General features: G+C 38.8%; 1 protein-coding gene across 1 annotated transcript in view; it reads left to right on the plus strand.

The window, feature by feature from the left end:
- Positions 1–22,669, plus strand: part of CENPC (centromere protein C) — a 64,794-nt gene that overhangs the window by 20,209 nt on the left and 21,916 nt on the right. The window contains exons 8-10 of the mRNA XM_008267802.4: positions 2,937–3,550; positions 7,096–7,263; positions 13,229–13,526. Coding sequence (XP_008266024.1) covers positions 2,937–3,550; positions 7,096–7,263; positions 13,229–13,526 — 1,080 coding nt within the window. The remainder of the gene's footprint in view (positions 1–2,936; positions 3,551–7,095; positions 7,264–13,228; positions 13,527–22,669) is intronic.

Below are 22,669 nucleotides of genomic sequence, written 5' to 3' on the forward strand. Positions count from 1 at the left end.
TTTTCATTTGCCAGTCACCATTTTCTTAATTTAAGATACATTCTAGGTTTCTGTGTTTTTTCAAGTTCCACTTTGATGTTGTTTAAATAATTTTTTTGCCTCATATAATTTGTTATTTTATGTATCTTTCATAGTTGACTAAGAAGTAAACTCTTGCCCAGTAGTTTAGTTTTCTTTGTGTTTGTCAGTGTATTAGTGAACAGAATTAGGAAATTTTATAGAAACATATTGAATGAATTAATAACTTTCCTCTTTTGTTAAATCTCTTTTTCATAGTTGCTTTTTCAATTACATATATGTGGAAAGTATAGCTCATGGAAAATGTAATTGAAAGTATTTATTTTGATGCAAAAATTTTGAAATCCATGTATAGTTTTTTCATAATACATATTCCCATGAACTTTTTTTTTAAAAAGATTTATTTGTTTATTTGAAAAACAGAGTTACAGAGAGGCAGATGCAGAGAGAGAGAGGTCTTATCCACTAGGGCATTCCCCAAATGACTGCAATGGCCTGAACTGGGCCAATCTGAAGCTAGGAACCTGGAGGTTCTTCTGGGTCTCCAACGTGGATGCAGGGGCCCCTAGACTTGATCTATCTTCTGCTGCTTTCCCAGGCCGTAGCAGAGAGCTAGATTGGAAGTAGAGCAGCTGGGACTTGAACCCGCGCCTCATATAGCATGCCGGCACTGCAAGTGGCAGCTTTACCTCTATGCCACAACACCGGCCCTCCCATGAACTTTTTGAAAGCCCTTGCAGTTTTTCTTGATAAGCTGGTGACTCAACTTAATTTTATTTAATTGTTGTAGCCAAGTGTAGCTATTCACTCTAGCTGGTGCTTTCTGGCATTTTGCTTATGTTCTTCCTTCTGATTGTCTCTCACATTAAGTCATGACCAATTCCTATTGGTCCTTCAAGATCCAGCTTAAATGCTACAAAGTCCTTGAACTGGCACCCCTATGGGATGTCAGCACTACAGGTGGCGGCTTTACCTGCTACACCACAGCATGGGCCCTTTCCCTGAGTGTTTGGTTCTGCCTGTCTCACTCATACAGGGTTTGCTCATGTCTGCTGTCATAAAAAGCAGGGAAATGCAAAATGAGTTCATCGGATTACCATCCTTTGACTAATTTCTTCCTTCTCCAAAAAACGTTCCCAATTAATTGAAAGGTGCTGTGCAGTCCCAATGCACTCATTTTAATTTATTTTCCACTTCACTAAATGTATATATGTATGTGTGTGTATATATATGTATATATATGCTTTTATGCTTGTTTAGGAATGGGAATTAATGTTAGATTATGAACTATAAGGTTATAGTTAAGGGATTGGCGCTGTGGTGTAGTGGGTGAAGCCACCGCCTGCAGTGCCCACATCCCATGAGGGCGCTGGCTTAGGTCCCGGCTGCTCCACTTCCAATCCAGTTTTCTGCTATGGCCTGAGAAAGTGGTAGAAGATGGCCCAAGTCCTTGGGTACCGGCACCCACATGGGAAGACCTGGAGCAAGCTCCTGGCTTTGGATTGGCGCAGCTCTGGCCATTGCGGCCAACTGGGGAGTGAACCAGTGGATGGAAGACCTCTTTCTCTCTGCCTCTCTTTCTCTGTGTAACTTTTTCAAATAAATAAATAAGTCCTTTTTAAAAAAAGTTATAGTTAAGATTGTCCAATTGTCTAATAATATTATCCTCCTTGCAACACTGGGCTTTCTGTCTCTTAGTAAAAATAAATTTTGGATTAGTGTGAAAAGAGATAATAGAGTGGGAAAAATTATTTCATCTCATTATATAACAGATTCTGTAACATTGCCTGCTTTGTAATAAGAGTTGTCTTGTATTTTTCCCTGTTTCTGTGGGTGTTAGGTTTCTTTTGTATCTATAATACTTTTCTAGACATATCCATTTTTATACCACTATTATAATATTAAAATATAAGTGAAAACAGGTGTGAAATATTCAAATTTGGAATTAATTTTTATGTATTGCAGTTTAGTAATAGTTGCAGTTTTTACTTCTTTCAACATCTATGTCTATGATAATATGTATGAGGTCCTGTAAATATACATTAAAAATTAGAAAGAAGCCATCCCTATCTCATTTATTTATTTATGTATTAAGATTTATTTATTTGCAAAGCAGAGTTACGGAGAGGCAGAGGTAGAGAGAGAGAGAGAAGTCTTCAACCTGCTGTTTCACTCCCCAAATGGCTGCAGTGGCCGGAAGTAGGCTGTTCTGAAGTCAGGAGCCAGGAGCGTCTTGTGGGTCTTTCACTGTGGGCGCAGGGGCCCGAGGACTTGTGCCATCTTCTGCTTTCCCAGGCCATAGCAGAGAGCTTGATTGGAAGTGGAGAAGCTGGGACTTGAACTGGAGGCCATACAGGATGCTGGCACTGCAGGTGGTGGCTTTATCTGTTAAGCCACAGTGCTGGCACCTTTCTCTTATAATTTAGAAGTATTTTCTTAAAATATTAGACTTGAAAATTTTCTGGAAATAATTTTTCACCTTTATTTTTGGATGTGAAGAAATTCAGGCCGCAAAGATGTCTATGTATAAAAGCATAATTTAATACGATATATATAGTAGTAGCATTCATTTTTGGATCAGGAGTCAGTGTATCTGGGTTATAATTATACATATCTGAGTTTCAGTGTTTTAGTATATACATTGGGTGGGAGAGAGTATCAAATTAGTTGACATCTAAATTTCTTTCCAATTAAAAGTTTCTGTGATTTCTGTTAGTATCATAAATGAGGGGATCAGATTTTACACAGCTGAAAAAGTAGGAGATATTTATAATATTTAGGGAATTGGGGAGACATGTGAACTGTTCTTTAATAAAAGACATGTGAATTTTATTTCCTGTATACACTATTTTATTTTCTTCGCAAAACAAAACTAAAATTTTTTTAATTTGACCTGTTGAAACAACATCCTGTTTTAGTCCCATTGTTAGGCATACAGCAACTGCTTCACCTCATTTGTCGCCTCCAAATGATCCGAAATTGTTAGAAGATGAATTTATAATTGATGAGTCAAATAGAAGTTTTGCCAGTCATTCTTGGATATCCATACCAAGAAAGGTTGGGCCTCTGAAACAACGCTCAGTACCCCCCACTGAGAGCACTGCAGTCCCTCAAGTTAAGAAGTCAAAAGAAAGACATCACAGTATATCACCTACGACTTCAACACATGACAACCATTTGGATGGATCTCACCCAGTAGAGAAATCTCTGCCCTGTGATGACAAAAAACAAAGTATGAGTTGTGCTTTGACGGATGAAGTGGACAATAATTCTAGATCTACAAAATGTGAAACACATTCCAAGAATAAAGGAAAATCATCTGGAAATAAAAAGACTGTAAAACAAAAAAAGAAAAAAAAATATAAGGCCAATGTAGTTGAAGAACAGCTTCATATGGGACAATCTAAAGAGGAAAACATAAATGCACATAAAAAACATATTGCACCCAAGTTACAAAGAAGTTCAAGCAGAAACATGAAAGACTGTGAAGAGATGAGAAATGATCACATTTCCAAAATGGTACCATCTGTTGGTAAGTGTTTGCATTAAATACAACTGTGAACAATTTTCCACTGTTTGTTTTTAAATATCCCTTTAGCCTTTGCAAGTAGTCCAAGTAAACCTAAATCTACAAAGAGCCTCAGAGGCCTAATAGGCTCTTTTCTAGACTATCTTTAAATGCAATTCATTTCCAGTTTTTGTTTAGTTCCTAAAGTAGCAGCTAATAGACAGAAAGTGAAGGGAAAGGCTAGTGAGCAGTTAGTTATCAGAACACAAATAATAAAGAATCATACATTTTTTAGGGTTGTTAGAATATAAACTGAGGGAAAGTGCTGTATTAGGCACTGAAGCCCAAACGTTACTAAGACACAGTTTGCACTGTTAATCAGATCATTCTGGTGAGGTCTGTAGACAAACAGATAAATACACATGCCTGTATAGAATGAAAATGGAGGCATAGAAAACTTATCTAACCAGTATCTCAGTAGGTCGTTGTATCTTTTATAATTCATATTGTAGTGGGATTCCTATACAGAGATGAGACATCAAGGCCTTTTAACAGGAAGTAGTCTTTTATTATTTATGCCAGCATAAGGCCCAGGTAGAATTTCTTAACTGAGAGCCTGAGCCCCAAACAAAGAGGGGTATTTTCTTATATATGGTTTTAATCTCTTTGTCTCCCTTACACAGCTACATGCATCCATTTGATTGATATTCTAGTGTTACATGGTGGCCACAGGAATCATGTGTACATAGTTACTGATGGTGTTTTTTTTCTACACACGTAATGAGCCATTCGCTGTCTGGCAAGGGTTAATACCATTGCCGTGTGCTAGTAAGCAGAACTTGAAATGGTTACATATAAGCAGATAGTAACTACAGTTGAAGCATTCATAAGCAAACAGATAATGACCACATTCCATTTCTGGGGTAAGTTGTTTTTTTCTGTCTAACTTTGGGGAAACCTCTACCACAACTTTAATCATGTTAGCTAGAAACAAGTTTATTTAAAAGACAAAGGCCTCTACCTCAGTATTTTGGATATAATTTAGCATCCAAATTAGGACACTTGAGAATGAGAATGTCAGGATAATAAGCATAAACTAAGCTTGTCCCAAGCTATCTTGGTATGTGACTACTTTTATATCACCATTGTGTAGTATTTCAAATTTGTAATGAAGATACAGTCATAAAAGAGGTCAAAATCTGTTATGTATCTTACTTTTTAGATAGTAGAAAGGTAAAATTCTTTTTAAAATAACTAATACAATAGAAAACACTTATCAAATGTATTAGGCATCTTATGTGTGCAGTAATATAATACAAGATAATCTCGGGGCCAGTGCCGTGGCTCGCTTGGTTAATCCTCCGCCTGCGGCGCCGGCATCCCATATGGGCGCCAGGTTTTAGTCCCGGTTGCTCCTCTTCCAGTCCAGCTCTTTGCTGTGGCCTGGTAGGGCGGTGGAGGATGGTCCAAGTGCTTGGGCCCCTGCACCCTCATGGGAGACCAGGAAGAAGCACCTGGCTTCTTGCTTCGGATCGGTGTAGTGCCGGCCATGGCGGCCATTTGGGGAGTGAACCAATGGAAGGAAGACCTTTCTCTCTGTCTATTTCTCTCTCACTGTCTAACTCTGCCTGTCCAAAAAAAAAAAAAAGATAAAAAAAGATAATCTCAATTCTAGAAGATAACACTCAAAGTGGATTTTTAAAATACTTTTTATTTTATTAGATTATTTGTTTTTATTGACAAAATAATTGTAGATATTTATGAGGTACAGTGTAATATTTTGATACATACATAGATTTTAATGATCAAATTAGAATGATTAGCAGCCATTGCTTCATATATTCAAAATTTCTTTGTAGTGTGGACATTCAAAAGTCTTTCTTTAGCTATATAGAAAAATAAAATATGTTATTGTTAACTGTTGTTACCCTACTGTGCAACAGAACACCAGAAGTGTTATTTTTACAATAAGGCAAGAAAAATTACTTTTTAATTCAATAAAAGTAAACCTTTCTGAGGCTCAAGTTATATATATTCTTTTGAGAAAATTAACTGTGAAGAAGAACCCAAGAATGTTACGTCTTTTGAGAGCATCAAAGTGGATTTTCAAAAATTGGTTTAGTATCTGTCCTGCCCTACAGCCTGTGTTCTTCCAGTTCTACTAAGAAGTTTTGAATTCGGTGAAAATGTTTTTGTTGCTCAAATGGAACATCCACTAACCATAAAACTCTCCTGTATATGTATGTACCTGGAGGTTGTAGATGACCACACTGGATTGCTAATATAAAGGGGAGAAAGGCTATTAAAGCAAAATATTTAAGCTTCTTTTTATAAAAACATATTCCACTTTAAGCTATCATTGAATTACATATTTTAGCTCTTTTGGTATGATGTATAACATAGACTTCACCTGTTGCCTGAAATAGTGGTGACTGATTTTAGTCTTGTCTATATGTGCCTTTGTGTATTTGAAAATACTCTGCTTAACATAGAAGAAAAAAAGCCACTTTTTCTATTTTAAGGACTTATTATGTAAATGTCTACTGTATCCCATATTCTTTTTATTAGATTCCTTTTTTTTTTTGCTTATTCAGTTTCTCTTTAGCAGTAGTCCTTTTTAAGAAAACACAATAAAGAGTCTGACTAAACTGAAAATGGTAGTTAGAAGAAAGTTAATCCCTTAAGCAGAATATGAGTTCACAAAATTTGAAGGTATATACAATTTTGATTTAACCACAGGTTCTTAGGAAAAGACATTGTTTGGAGGATGTGTTTAAAGGATACTCTCCATGATTTTAAGTATTAAACATTGAGTTTCTGCTATGTTGTATACACTAATTTTCAAATATACTTTTTTAATCTATGCTGTAATTAATTACCATACCAGATGTAGTAGTTTTCTGTTGTAACAAATTCCTACCGCCTAGTGGCTTAAAACAGCACACATTGTCTTACAGTTTTGTGGGTCAGAAGTCTTACTGGTGGCTATGGGGCACAATCTGTTTCCTTGCATTTTCCTGCCTCTTCAAGCCACTTCATGGTTCTCCAGCTTCAAAGTCAGCAATACACAGCCAACTTACATTCCAGATCTCTCCAGCTTCTTCCATTGTCCCTTGATTCTTTGACCACAACTTTTAAGGATATTTATAATTAGAGTGAGCCAACTTCAATAACCCAGTATAATCTCCTCATTTCAGGATTTATAACTTTATATCTCCTCCTCCAAAAATTAGATTGAAAAAATAATGATTTCAAAACAAAAAGGTATTAATTATATATTTTAATTTGTTATATTGGCAAATAGTAGATGAAACCACATTTTTTTTTCCTTTCCAAAAGATGTTGTTCAGGAGTATATGAAAATTATCAAACAATGAAAAGTTTACATTTAATTTACAGAAGGTTAGAGCTCTTATTTATACAACACGACTTTTTAAACAATGACATGTAAAGAAGCCCACAGGATGAATTCAAGAAGTCCCTGTAATTGAGAATTTCAAGGTTTTGTTGGTTTTAAATCTGTTGTGGTTTTCTAAAAATTCTGGTTTTTATGGCTTGCTTTATTTTAGGAAGCAAACAAAAGAAATCCACCAAAAAGCAAGATAAACAAGAATCTATAAAGAAACACTCTCCTAGTGAGTCAAAGAACAATCTTGTACCTGAGAAAGTGACTGTCCTGCGAAGTCGAAGAATTTCCAGGCGTCCATCTGATTGGTGGGTGGTAAAATCGCAGGAGAGTAAGTATTTTTTTTGAATGACATTCTTTGAGATCACCCAAAAAAAATCACTCTGTAAGGGGCTATGTGTTTGACTTATATTATCCAGAGAAATTTCATGAGGACGAAGCTAAATTATATAATCAGTAGAAATATTAAATCAGTTATAATGAAATTCCTTGAAATGCTAAAATATACAATACTCTAGGTATAGGGATACAGCTGTGGACAAACAAAGCCCACAACTAAAAGTCTGTGCTCTGATGGAGCTCACATTTTAATAGAGAAAATGTCGATGAATAATTCATGCAGCTGATAAGGAAAAATAAAGCCGATAAAGGATAGAGATGGGAAGTGGATGGTCGGGATGGGAATGGATAGGAGGATGTTGTGGGATACTATCTTTATAATAGCATGAATAGCTGCTACTACCTTTTGTAGCTCAAATGTGAAGAAAGTGAAGGAGCCATACAAATAACTTGGAGTGAAACGAGGAATAAATTCAGGGAACAGTGTGTATCAAGGTCTTGATGGAGCCAGCTTAGTGTTTCTAAGCTTGTTAAGAAGGCCATTGGCTGGAGCAGAGTGAGCCAGGGAAGAGGAAGTCTGGCAGGCAAGCCGGGGTGCAGTTTAGATGAAGTGTGCTGAGAAGCTGCGCAAAAATTAAAGGTCACTTTTACTGCTGTGGAAAGAGAAAACCAGGGCTGCGCAAAATGCAAGTATGTTTTAGTTTTAGAAGATTGGTGGAAGGAAGAGATGAGAATGATTAGGTTCAGGATGTATTATAATGAAAAACCAAAGGAAGTACTGATGGATCAGAGAGGCAGGAGTCCAGCATCGGTCACAGGTTTTTGCTTGAGCACTTAGAAGAACAGAGCTGCTGTTTACTGAGGTGAGGAAAGTTGTAAGAAAAGCATAGCTGGGGGAGATATCAAGATTTCAGATTTTATATGTTAATTTTGAAATGTTAAATATCAAACTTGGTATATTGAGTAGATAGCCCAATAAATAAGTCTAAAGGGGAAAGATCTGAGACAGTTGAAGGAGTGATTATTACAGAAAAGATGATAGAGCTAATGGGTTGATAGCTTTGAGGGGATCAAAGGGTAGCAGTAGTTAGTGAGATAATGGAAATAAATTTTTGGAAGTAGTGCAGTAATTGCTCTGAGCTGCAGCTTTAGGGGTAAGAGGCTATGTTGGGAAGCAAGAAAAGATGCTAGCAGTTTGAATATTCATATCATCAAGTATGTTTTCAAGTTAGTGATTGAGAAACCAGTATTAAAATTTTGAGTGAGATTTTAAAATGAGTGAGTAATTCAAGCTGGAGAGGTTTAAAAAACTACCTATACCTGGCACTGCTCACAGACATTCTGATATAATTGCTGTGGAGTAGAATCCTGTCTTGTTCTAAATGGGTTGCTATAACAAAATACCGTAGGCTAGGGCAGAAATTTTTTTAACCACAATTTTCCAAGCAGGAAAGTTAAAGATCAAAACACTAATAGATTTATTTTTTCGTAGAGATTTATATATTTACTTGAAAGGCAGAGTTAGAGGAGGAGAGAAAGAGTGAGATCTTCTATCTGCTGGTTCACTCCCCAAATGGCTGCAGTAGCCAGGACTAAGCTAGGCCAAAGCCAGGAGTTTGATCTGGAGTCCAAGCACTTGGGCCATCCTCTGCTGCTTTCTCAGGCACATTAGCAGGGAGTTGGATTGGAAGTGGAATGGCAGGGACTCAAACTGGTGTCCATATGGGATGCCAGCATTGCAGGCAGTGGCTTAACCCACTATGCCACAACCCTATCTCTAACACCCTCCTCCCACTTTTTTTTTTTTTTTTAAAGAAAATAACAGATTTGATGTCAGGTGAAGGCTGTCTCCTTCATGGATGACACCTTCTATGGGGAATGAGCAAACAGACCCCTCGTGCTTCTTTTTAAAGGACACAGGTCACATTCCTGAAGGCATGACTAACATGCCTGAAAGGCCTCACCTCTTACTGCCATCACCTTGGGGATTAGGTTTTAGCATGTGAGTTCTGGAGGGGCACACAAACATTGAGACCACAAAGGCCCAGACGTTGATGTTTATTTTCAATCTCTCCAGGTAATTCTGTTGTGTATATAAGGTTAAGAATCAGTGATGTACTTGAGGGGTTTGGAGAGTTTAGGGAAAGTTGAAAGAGTCAGATTAGGGGATGTCCTATGAAGAAGATCTGAGGAATATCCTGTCAGGCATGGATTTCTGTGACAACTGAGGAGTAAACCACGTGGAAGCCATAATGGGACTAGATGTGTGTGGATGCAGAGAAAACTTTGGGTCTTAAAGAAAAAGCATTCTACTGACAATACCTGTATCAATGTGGGTCTTGCTTAAATCCTGCAAGTTTTTTGACACCTTCTCTGTAGAAATCAGTGGCTCTGGTCAGGGGAGTGAGAATCCTGCTATTTTAATATTTTGGCTATTAGGGCTTCAACATTTTATAATATAAGGTTCTTGCCATCAAAGGATTTATAATTTTGTTGATTGTAGTTTAGTTTATTATATACCGATAGGAAAATAATTTGTTTTGGGATTCCCAAGACCATCCCCAGGTCTCATGATTTGCCCGGAGGGTTTGGCATGTGGTTGTACTTATAGCTTTGATTTGTTACAGGGAAAGGATACAAAGCAAAGTCAGTAGAGAAAATACATTTACTGGGTCTGGAAGAAATCAGCACATGCTTCCAAGGGTCCTTTCCCAGTAGATTCGCATAGAATGTGCTTAATTCCTCTATCAATGAGTTGTTACCAATGTGTGTTGTCTATCAGGGAAGATTATCAAAGATTGAGTACCCAAGATTTTTGCTGGGCCTGGTTTAGAGGTGGTCTTTGAATGGTAAGTACTAAAATTTCAGGCTGCCTGAAGGAAAGTATTCAATATGAATCATATTTCTTGCAGGTTTAGTTAGGCACAATAAACTATACTTATTAGGAAGTGATAGGGAATTCAAATTCCTAGATACCACCCAAGGGCTTCTTTTATAAGCAGTCCTTTTTTTAAAAAAGCTCTCTAGACGAAGTTAGGACCATCATTTCTTTTTTCTTTTATTTAAAGATTTGCTTATTTATTTGAAAGTCAGAGTTAAACAGAGAGAGAAGAAGAGGCAGAGAGAGAGAGGGAGAGAGATTTTCCATCTGCTGGTTCACTCCCCAGTTGGCCACATCAGCTGGAGCTGTGCCGATCCGAAGCTAGGGGCCAGGAGCCTCCTCAGGGTCTCCCACGTGAGTGCAGCGGCCCAAAGACTTGAGCGATCTTGTACTGCTTTCCCAGGCCATAACAGAGAGCTGGATCGGAAGTGGAGCAGCTGGAACTGGTGCCCATATGGGATGCCAGCACTTCAGGCGGCAGCTTTACCTGCTACACCACAGCACGGGCCCTTTCCCTGAGTGTTTGGTTCTGCCTGTCTCACTCATACAGGGTTTGCTCAAGTCTGCTGTCATAAAAAGCAGGGAAATGCAAAATGAGTTCATCGGATTACCATCCTTCGACTAATTTCTTCCTTCTCCAAAAAACGTTCCCAATTAATTGAAAGGTGCTGTGCAGTCCCAATGCACTCAATTTAATTTATTCTCCACTCACTGAATGTATATGTATGTGGAAACCAGGAGCTTCTTCCAGGTCTCCCACATGGGTACAGGGTCCCAAGGACTTGGGACATCTTATACTGCTTTCCTAGACACATTAGCAGGGAGCTGGATTATAAATGGAGCAGCTGGGACTTGAACCTCTGCCCATATGGGTGCTGGCACTGTAGATGGTGGCTTTACCCACTATGCCACAGCACTGGCCTCAAGTAGTCCTTTCTAAAAATAGTATTCTCAGACCTGCTAGGCTATTGTATAATGTATAACATTCATTATTTTGGAAAAAATTTTTTTAAAGGAGGTGATCCTGGTAGGTAATAAATAACGTTTACATATGAAAATACTGCTGACTGAGGGCAATTTAGATCAACAAATGGGAGTCTAGTACAAATATGGCTCTACTTCTTTGAGGCCTTCTTGTGAGTTACCAAATCATAACAGTTATTGAGTCATTGGGATTCTTGATTGATAGCATCAAGTAAGCCCTTTTTGGAATTTGAAATAATATCTAGGTTCAAATTGTGACTCTTTCAACTTTGTGTGTGTTATTTTGTTCGTTTGTTAACTCTCTACATATGATTAATACTTCTGCCTCACTTAGTTTTTATACAAATTAAATGCAGTTGACCCAATAGGTGGCATATAGTTAATACTGAAATGTCAATACTACTGTTACTTCTTTTGGGAACTCACTTTTCTGTTCTGCATTTCCTTAAATGCTGTAATATGTGTATGAACACATACCAACTAAAGAAAAATCATACGTGGCTTGGATAAATGTGCTAGAACTCTGAAACTTATCAAAAAGAATATGTAGTAGTCCTGAGATAGGTGTGGGGCTTCTGATCAAGCTGGGAGTCAGAAAAGTACACTGTCATGTAGTCTGAATTCCTTTGTTTACTGAAGAAGAATCTGAAGTCTGGAGTCCAAAAAAACAACATAACTTGCCCTCAAGATGCCTGTAGTACACATGCGCCAATGATGCCCTTTTATAGAGATGAAGCTTTGAGTTCTTGTTCTGAGGTAGGCATCGTGTAAGGCAGCACCACGGTTAATGTACAGTGGTACACGTGAGGCACAAAAGTTGAAAATTTAAGGAGGCATTCTGTCTCAGGGTTGTGTCTGTTCAGGCTGTGTACTTGTGCCAGCCAGAAAGTGAATACTTTGTTAGGTTCTCCATCAGAGACTTCTCTTCTCCTGTGTAGTTCTGTCCCTGTTGTTGAGCATCAGGAGTATAAAGATAGGTAAAAATCATTCAGTTTCTTGAACTCAAGGAATTATCAGTTTGCTGGAGGAGAGGGATAGAGCTAAAATAAGCAGATGTATAATAAACCTTACAGAAGTGGTGAGACAGAGCTGCTCTAAGACTTGAGAGTTAGGCAAAGCTTTCAGAAGGGTGAATTGAGAATTAGCTAAGTGACTGAGTTGGTTAAGGATGAAGGATGGAATGTTACGAGCAGAAATAGCATGTGAAGAGATCTGGATGGGAGGGCCAGAACCAGATTCCCACATGGTGCTGTTCTTGCTGGATGAGGGACTGCCTTTTGAGAACCCATGCTTTAGAGAAACTGCAAATGGGTCAGTACTTCTGGCTTTCCTTGGTTTGTTTGGAGAGTTGTGTTGAGAATTGTAGTTAATAAGATAAGCAAATTTTAAAAATAGAAATACATTTATTTTGAAGGTATTTGGATTTAATCTAAAGCTATAGATACTCACTAAAAGATTTTAAACAGGATCGTAGTGATCGAATTTTTGTTTTCCAAAGAAGATTCTTGAAGCAATGTGAAGAAACAAGGCTGGAGAAGGCAGTCTCTTCGCTAAATAAAAAGATGAAGCTCCAGATCTTTGCACATAGTACTTCTACTTTAAACATTCCATTCTCCTCATTCCACTCAAAAACTTAGCTCACTCTTGATTCTTCCTCCAGGAAGCATTCTCTACTTTTCAAATCTTAACTGATGTTAAGAGGCAGTTTTAATAACCCACAACATGGAGGAAGTCTGCTAATGACAGGCAAGAGAGCTTGAAAGAAGCAGATTTGAGAAGCATTAAGAAAGTAGAACAGGATTTAGGGATTAATTGTGGGTACAGGTAGGAGTTGTGGATGACTCGTATTTTTGATTTACATATCTAAATAGTTATCCTTTTCATGATGATAGTAAATAAAGCAAGATAAGCAGTTACGAAGAAGAATGGTAGATGGATATTAAAGAATGATTAAATAATTTTGAAATAGACTTAGCTTGTAAGATTGTGTGTGTATGTGTGTGTGTAAATATAAATGATACTGGTAATTTTGTGGGGCTGGATCATCTGAGCAAATGTTATAATAATTTTAGGTTGTCATTGAATCCTTCAGGTCCTGCTTATAGTGATTATTCTTCAATAAGAAATGAATTATCAGTGCATCACAACAGTGGACAAAAACCTGCTAAGACAAGAAATCAGTCATCTAAGAACATTGGGAAAAAAGCTATCCCACCCAAAAAACAGAAGACACCGACTCAAGGCAGCCGCAGGGCACAGAAGGTTGTCCACGATAAAGGTTCTGGAGGTCTCAGTGTACGTGGTGAAATTCCCGATTGTTCGCAGAACAATAAGCCAGTGGAAAGTGATGAATCAGACTTGGCCACCAAGAAAAATCTCAGTTGTTCCAGGTAATGTCTGTTATGTACAGTATAGTACTTTTGTTGTTCAGTATTTAATAGTGTATCAGCGTCATTTAATCCTTTATGGAGAAGCAGTATTAGTGTAAAGGGCTCTGCACTCTGACATATCTGGTAGTAAATCCAGACTCTGCCATTAGCTGGGTGACAACCAGGCAGAGAGTACTATGAACTTGTCTCCTCATGTTAAAATGGAGAATAATATATAGCACCTGGAGTTGTGAGTGTGAAATTTAGTAAGTATTGTTGCCAAAGAGTTTCTTTTTAAAGAAATTTTTTTTAAAATTTTATTTAATGAATATAAATTTCCAAAGTACAGCTTATGGATTACAATGGCTTCCCCCCCATAATGTCCCTCCAAACCGCAACCCTCCCCTTTCCCACTCCCTCTCCCCTTCCATTCACATCAAGATTCATTTTCGATTCTCTTTATATACAGAAGATCAGTTTAGCATACATTAAGTAAAGATTTCAACAGTTTGCTCCCACACAGAAACATAAAGTGAAAAATACTGTTTGAGTACTAGTTATAGCATTAAATCTCAATGTACAGCACACTAAGGACAGAGATCCTACATGAGGAGTAAGTGCACAGTGACTCCTGTTGTTGACTTAACAAATTGACACTCTTGTTTATGGCATCAGTAATCACCCTAGGCTCTTGTCATGAGCTGCCAAGGCTATGGAAGCCCCCTGAGTTTACCAACTCTGATCATATTTAGACAAGGCCATGGTCAAAGTGGAAGTTCTCTCCTCCCTTCAGAGAAAGGTACCTCCTTCTTCGATGACCCATTCTTTCCACTGGGATCTCACTCACAGAGATCTTTCATTTAGGTTTTTTTTTTTTTTTTTTTTCCCTCAGAGTGTCTTGGCTTTCCATTCCTGAAATACTCTCATGGGCTTTTCAGCCGGATCCGTATGCCTTAAGGGCTGATTATGAGGCCAGAGTGCTGTTAGGACATTTGCCATTCTATGGGTCTGCTGTGTATCTCACTTCCCATGTTGGATCATTCTCTCCCTTTTTGATTCTATCAGCTAGTATTTGCAGATACTATTCTTGTTTATGTGATCCCTTTGGTTCTTAGTCCTATCATTACTATCAATTGTGAACAGAAATTGATCACTGGGACTAGTGAGATGGCATTGGTACATGTCACCTCGATGGGATTGAATTCGAATCCCCTGGTATGTTTCTAACTCTACCATTTGAGGTAAGTCAGCTTGAGCATGTCCCGAATTGCGCATCTCTTCCCTCTCTTATTCCCACTCTTATATTTAACAGGGATCACTTTCCAGTTAAGTTTCAGCACTTAAGAAGAATTGTGTATTGATTACAGTATTCAACCAAAAGTATTAAGTAGAACAAACAAAAAAGATACTAAGAGGGATAACATATTAAGCTGCTCATCAACAGTCAGGGTGAGGGCTGATCAAGTCACCGTTTCTCATAGTGTTCATTTCACTTTAACAGGTTTCCTTTTTGGTGCTCAGTTAGTTGTCACCTATCAAGGAAAACAAGTGGTATTTGTCCCTTTGGGATTGGCTTATTTCACTCAACATAATGTTTTCCAAATTCCTAACAGGGATCACTTTTCAGTTAAAATTTAAACACCTAAGAATAATTGTGTGCTAATTACAGAGTTCAACCAATGGTACTAGAACAAAAAAAAAATACTAAAATGGATAAAGTATTACATTGTACATCAACCGTCAGGACAAGAGCTGCTCAAGTCACTGTTGCTCATAGTGTCCATTCCACTTCAACAAGTTTCCCCTTTGGTGCTCAGTTAGTTGTCGCCAATCAGGGAGAACATATGATATTTGTCCCTTTGGGACTGGCTTAGTTCACTCAGCATGATGTTTTCCAAACCTCCATCTTGTTGCAAATGACTGGGTTTCGTTGTTTTTGACTGCTGTATAGTATTCTATAGAGTACATGTCCCATAATTTCTTTATCCAGTCTACTGTTGATGGGCATTTGGGTTGGTTCCAGGTCTTAGCTATTGTGAATTGAGCTGCAATAAACATTAATGTGCAGACTGCTTTTTTGTTTGCCAATTTCATTTCCTTTGGGTAAATTCCAAGGAGTGGGATGGCTGGGTCGAACGGTAGGGTTATATTCAGGTTTCTGAGGAATCTCCAGACTGACTTCCATAGTGGCTTACCAGTTTGCATTCCCACCAACAGTGGGTTAGTGTCCCTTTTTCCCCACATCCTCTCCAGCATCTATTGTTGGTAGATTTCTGAATGTGAGCCATTCTAACTGGGGTGAGGTGGAACCTCATTGTGGTTTTGATTTGCATTTCCCTGATTGCTAGTGATCTTGAACATTTTTTCATGTGTCTGTTGGCCATTTGGATTTCCTCTTTTGAAAAATGTCTATTGAGGTCCTTGGCCCATCTCTTAAGTGGGTTGTTTGTTTTGATGTTGTGGAGTTTCTTGATCTCTTTGTAGATTCTGGTTATCAACCCTTTATCAATTGCATAGTTTGCAAATATATTTTCCCATTCTGTCGGTTGTCTCTTCACTTTCCTGACTGTTTCTTTTGCAGTACAGAAACTTCTCAATTTGATGCAATCCCAAATGTTAATTTTGGCTTTGACTGCCTGTGCTTCTGGGGTGTTTTCCAAGAAGTCATTGCCGGTACCTATATCTTGCAGGGTTTTTCCAATGCTCTCTAATAATTTGATGGTGTCAGGTCGTAGATTTAAGTCTTTAATCCATGTTGAGTGGATTTTTGTGTAAGGTGAAAGGTAGGGGTCTTGCTTCATGCTTCTGCACGTGGAAATCCAATTTTCCCAGCACCATTTATTGAATAGACTGTGCTTACTCCAGGGATTGGTTTTGGATCCTTGATCAAATATGAGTTGGCTGTAGATGTTTGGGTTGATTTCTGGTGTTTGAATTCTGTTCCATTGGTCTATCCATCTGTTTCTGTACCAGTACCATGCTGTTTTGATTACAACTGCCCTGTAGTATGTCCTGAAATCTGGTATTGTGATGCCTCCGGCTTTGTTTTTGTTGTACAAGATTGCTTTAGCTATTCGAGGTCTCTTGTGCCTCCATATAAATTTCAGCACCATTTTTTCCAGATCTGAGAAGAAGGTCTTCGGTATCTTGATTGGTATTGCATTGAATCTGTAAATTGCTTTTGGGAGAATGGACATTTTGATGATATTGATTCTTCCAATCCATGAGCATGGAAGATTTTTCCATGTTTTGGTATCCTCTTCTATTTCTTTCTTTAAGATTTTGTAATTCTCGTCGTAGAGATCTTGAATGTCCTTGGTTAAGATTATTCCAAGGTATTTGATTGTTTTTGTAGCTATTGTGAATGGGATTGATCTTAGAAGTTCTTCCTCAGCCATGGCATTGCTTGTGTATACAAAGGCTGTTGATTTTTGTGCATTGATTTTATACCCTGCTACTTTGCCAAACTCTTCTATGAGTTCCAATAGTCTCTTAGTAGAGTTCTTTGGGTCCCCTAAATAAAGAATCATATCATCTGCAAGAGGGATAGTTTCTTCCTTCCCAATTTGTATCCCTTTAATTTCTTTTTCTTGCCTAATAGCTCTAGCTAGAACTTCCAGAACTATATTGAATAGCATTGGTGAGAGTGGGCATCCCTGTCTGGTCCCAGATCTCAGTGGAAATGCTTCCAACTTTTCCCCATTCAATAGGATGTTGGCTGTGGGTTTTTCATAGATTGCTTTGATTGTATTGAGGAATGTTCCTTCCAAACCCAGTTTGCTTAGAGTTTTCATCATGAACGGGTGTTGTATTTTATCAAATGCTTTCACGGCATCTATTGAGATAATCATACGGTTTTTTTTCTGCTGTCTGTTAATGTGGTGTATCACATTGATTGTTTTGCGCACGTTGAACCATCCCTGCATACCAGGGATAAATCCCACTTGGTCTGGGTGGATGATCTTTCTGATGTGTTGTTGCATTCTATTGGCCAGAATTTTATTGAGGATTTTTGCATCTATGTTCATCAGGGATATTGGTCTGTAATTCTCTTTCAGTGCTGCATCTTTTTCCGGCTTAGGAATTAAGGTGATGCTGGCTTCATAGAAAGAATTTGGGAGGACTCCCTCTTTTTTGAATGTTCTGAATAGCTTGAAAAGAATTGGAGTCAGTTCTTCTTTAAATGTCTGGTAGATTCAGCAGTGAATCCATCTGGTCCTGGGCTTTTCTTTGTTGGGAGGGCCTTTATTACTGTTAAAATTTCTGTCTCAGTTATGGGTCTGTTTAGGTTTTCGATGTCTTCCTGGTTCAATTTAGGTAGGTTGCATGTGTCCAGGAATCTATCCATTTCTGATAGGTTTCCCTGTTTGCTGGCATACAAGTCCTTGTAGTAATTTCTGATGATTCTTTTTATTTCTGTGGTGTCTGTTGTTACATTTCCTTTTTCATCTCTGATTTTATTGATTTGGGTCTTTTCTCTTCTTTTTTTAGTTAGTTGGGCCAATGGGGTGTCAATTTTGTTTATTTTTTCAAAAAACCAGCTCCTCGTTTGGCTGATTTTTTGTAATGTTTTTCTTGATTCAATCCTGTTGATTTCTTCTCTGATTTTAATTATTTCTCTTCTCCTACTAGATTTGGGTCTGGTTTGCTGTAGGTTTTCTAGATCCTTGAGGTGAATGGAAAGCTCATCTATTTGGTGCCTTTCCAATTTCTTGATGTAGGCACCTATTGATATAAACTTTCCTCTTAACACTGCTTTTGCTGCGTCCCATAAGTTTTGGTATGTTGTGCTGTTATCCTCATTTACTTCCAGGAAATTTTTGATTTCTCTTTTAATTTCTTCTATGACCCATTGTTCATTCAGGAGCATGTTGTTCAGTCTCCATGTATTTGCGTATGCTCTAGGGATTCCTGAGTTGCTAATTTCCAACTTCATTCCTTTATGGTCTGAGAAGCTGCATGGTATGATTCTAATTCTTTTGAATTTGCTGAGACTTGCTTTATGGCCTAGTATGTGGTCAGTCCTAGAGAAGGTTCCATGTACTGCTGAGAAGAATGTAAAATCTTTAACTGTAGGATTGAAAGTTCTGTATATATCTGTTAGATCCATTTGGGCTATAGTGTCGTTTAAATCTACGGTATCCTTGTTGATCTTCTGTCCTGTTGATCTGTCTATTTCTGAGAGTGGAGTATTGAAGTCCCCCAGTACTATTGTATTGGGTTCTAAGTCTCCCTTTAAGTCCCTTAACAAATCTTTTAGATAAACCGGTGCCCTGTAGTTAGGTGCATATACATTGATAATCATTAAATCTTCTTGTTGTATTGATCCCTTAATCATTATATAGTGTCCCTCTTTGTGTCTCTTAACAGTTTTAGTGGTAAAGTTTATGTTGTCTGATATTAAGATGGCTACGCCCGCTCTTTTTTCATTTCTGTTGGCATGGTATATCTTTTTCCAGCCTTTCACTTTCAGTCTGTATGGATCTTTGTTGGACAGATGTGTTTCTTGTAAGTAGCAAATAGATGGGTTTTGTTCCTTAAGCCATTCAGCCAATCGGTGTCTTTTAACTGGACAGTTCAGGCCATTCACGTTCAATGTGACTAATGATAAGTGGTAACTTTGCCCTGCCATTTGCCAAAGATAAGTTCTAATATATGCTTTGAATTCCCTGTGATCTTTTGCTGTGAGGTTTCCTTCCTTTACCTTCTTTCATATTGATGACCGTGTTTCTGTGTTTCTGTGTGTAACACATCTTTAAGCATCTTTTGCAGGGCTGGACGAGTGGCGACAAATTCTTTCAATTTCTGTTTGCTATGAAAAGTCTTTATTTCACCTTCATTCACAAATGATAGCTTTGCAGGATATAATATTCTGGGCTGGCAGTTGTTCTCTCTTAGTACCTGGGCTGTATCTTGCCATTCCCTCCTAGCTTGCAGGGTTTCTGATGAGAAGTCAGCTGTGAGTCTGATTGGAGATCCTCTGAGAGTAATCTGACGTTTCTCTCTTGCACATTTTAGGATCTTTTCTTTATGTTTCACTGTGGAGAGCTTAATTACAACGTGTCGTGGTGAGGATCTCTTTTGGTCGTGTTTATTAGGGGTTCTATGGGCTTCCTGTACTAGGATTTCTCTGTCCTTCTCGAAACCTGGGAAATTTTCTGCTAATATCTCACTAAAAAGGCCTTCTTATCCTTTCTCCCTCTCCATGCCTTCAGGAACTCCTAGAACCCGAATGTTGGTTTTTTTTAATAGTATTCTGTAGATTCCCGACAATATGTTTTAGATTTCTAATTTCCTCTTCTTTTCTTTGGTTTGACTGTATCCTTTCCTGTTCTCTGTTTTCTAAGTCCGATATTCTCTCTTCTGCTTCACCCATTCTGTTTGTAAGGCTCTCTATTGTGTTTTTCATTTGATCTATTGAATTCTTCACTTCATTATGATTTCTCGTCACTATCACAGTTTCCTGTTGTACTAGTTGTTTCGTTTCATTTTGATTCCTCCTTAATATTTCATTTTCACGAGAGAGATTTTCTATCTTGTCCATTAAGGATTTCTATAGTTCAAGAATTTGTTTTTGAGAACTTCTTAATGTTCTTATCAATTTTTTGAGATCTGCTTCTTGCATTTCTTCTATGTCATCATCTTCATAATCTTGAATTGGGGTGTCTTTTTCATTTGGGGGTGTCATGGTGACTCCCTTGTTTTTATTACCTCGGTTTTTGCGTTTGTTATTTGGCATATTGGAGATATTTGGTTTCTTCACTGTGGTGCTTTTTCTTGTTATACTATGACTCTAGATTAAGTGGACTGTCTGTTTTTGATGGAGCCTTAGAGGCTTGAGATGGGTGTGGCCTGAGAGCTCTGTTTGGTGTGCCAAAGGTGACACTCCCAGGTTAGGCATGGTAGATCTCTCTCTCTCTCTCTTTCTTTCTTTCTTTGATTCAAAAGGGAAGTAATTCCACACAGCTGAACGAAGTTGGAGGTAGTTAGCAGGCAAATGATATACCCACAGGAGCCAGAGATTGGAAGCTCTTTCCCAAGGACCACACAGGGAATCTGTTCTGCCCTCAGAGTGGGCTCAAATTCTCCTTCAGTTACGGAATTATAGCGTCTCTGGAGAGTACTCACGTGAATTCCGTGAGTTCTCTCCTCCACTGTCTCTTTTTTTCACAGTCTCAGTTCAGTAGCACCACAGATTTACTAGGTCCTAATCTCCTGTTAATTCGCCCCGCCCAGAGTCAGGTTTTTCTGCTAGGCTCAGGGCCAGTGCAGACCTGAGGTTGCTCTGCTTATGACGTATGTCCAAGATGGCGCCTGCTCTTTGTCTTGCTCGCCCTTGAGAGGTGAGCGGAGAGAGAGAAACCCGTGTCTGTACCAGTCACTTTTCTCTCTCTCTCTCTCTCTCTCTCTCTCTCTCTCTCTCTCTCTTCTAGTTAGCCTGATGAACTTCCCCCCCACCCCGGGGGTCATTCCCTCTAGTCTCCTCTCTCCGTTTGCCTGCCGGTGTCTTGGGCTATTGAGGTTCGGCTCACCTCGAGTTCTAGCGCTGGTGTGTTGAGTCTGCCGCTGGTGTCCCGAACTGTGGGCTCCCACGCTCTCCACGCAGGTCCACTGTGAATCACGCGTTCCGGAAGAGTTTCTTCTGCTGTTTCTTCCCCTACTCTTCCTTGAACCTGCAGTATCTCCACTTTTATTAAACTATCTCTCCCCGGACTATCAGTGTGCTTCCTTTCCTATTCCACCATCTTGCCTCCTCCTTTTTAAAGAAATTATTATGAAAATTGTATAACATAAAATTTATTGTCATAGTCATTTTTTAAAAGATTTATTTATTTATTTGAAGCCAGAGTTAGAAAGAGAGAGAGGTCTTCCATCTGCTGATTAACTTCTCAAATAGCCACAACGGCCAGAGCTGGGCTGATCCGAAGCCAGGAGCCTGGAGCTTCTTCTGGGTCTCCCACGCTGGTGCAGGGGTCCAAGGACTTGGGCCATCTGCTGCTGCTTTCCCAGGCCATAGCAGAGAGCTGGATCGGAAGTGGAGCAGCCGGAACTCGAATCAGCACCCATATGGGATGCAGGTGCTGCAGGCCAGGGCTTTAACCTGCTGCCCCACAGTGCCAGCCCTATCATTTTTTTTAAATTAAAGATTTATTTATTTATTTGGGAAGCAGAGTTAGAGAGAGAGAGAGAGAGAGAGAGAGGGAGGGAGAGAGAAGGAGAGTGAGGTTTTCTATCCACTGGTTCACTTCCCAAATGGCTGCAACAGCTGAGCTGGGCCTATCCGAAGACAGGAGCCAGGAGCTGCTTCCCAGTCTCCAATGCAGGTACCCGGGTCCAAGCACTTGGGCCATCTTCCACTTCTTTCCCAGGCCCCATAAGCGGAGAGCTGGATCAGAAGAGGAGGAGCAAAGACACGAACCTGTTTCCATATGAGGTGCCAGTCGGTGCCACAGGCAGAGGTTTAACCTACTGCTACTATGAAGACATTACTGGCCTGTCTTAGTAATTTTGAAATGTACAAGTTGCTTCATTTTAATTAATATTGTGATTTCAATAATTAGAAACATGTCTCAGTCCTTTAATACTTCATTTTCTAGTGCTTTCTGCATGCTGAGTGTTTGCTAGATGCTTTTAATGAAACATCATCATTTCTAACAACCTACTGAGGAAGATAGTTTTTTTTGCATTCTTGTTTTTTGCCAAAGCATGCATTGAACAAATATTTCATAGATCCTGTGTGCAAGAAATAGCAAGGTGTTTAGGAAGTATTGAATGATTGAATGCCCTAAAATATATTAGTGTATTTCATTATGATATACAAAGAAAACAGAGAAATCCCATCTTCCAAATCTGGTTTACTGGTTCACTTCCCACATGGTTGTAACAACCTGGACTGGGCCGAACTGAAGGCAAGAGCCCAGAGTCAATCCAGGTCTCTATGTGGATGGCAAGGGCCAAGTATTTGAGCCATCAGCACATTACCCAGGGTGTGCATTAGCAAGAAGCTGGAATTGGAAGCAAAGCCAGGACTCAAACCCAGGCCATTGTAATATGGAAAATGGGTGTATCAAGCAGTGTCTTAACTGCCACACCAAACACCCATTCCAGCCATTTTCATTTCTGCCTTCTCCTTTTTTTTAGTGTGATGAATTTGTATTCCTTCA

The sequence above is a fragment of the Oryctolagus cuniculus genome, chromosome 8, assembly GCF_964237555.1.
Source record: "Oryctolagus cuniculus chromosome 8, mOryCun1.1, whole genome shotgun sequence".
NCBI lineage: Eukaryota > Metazoa > Chordata > Mammalia > Lagomorpha > Leporidae > Oryctolagus > Oryctolagus cuniculus.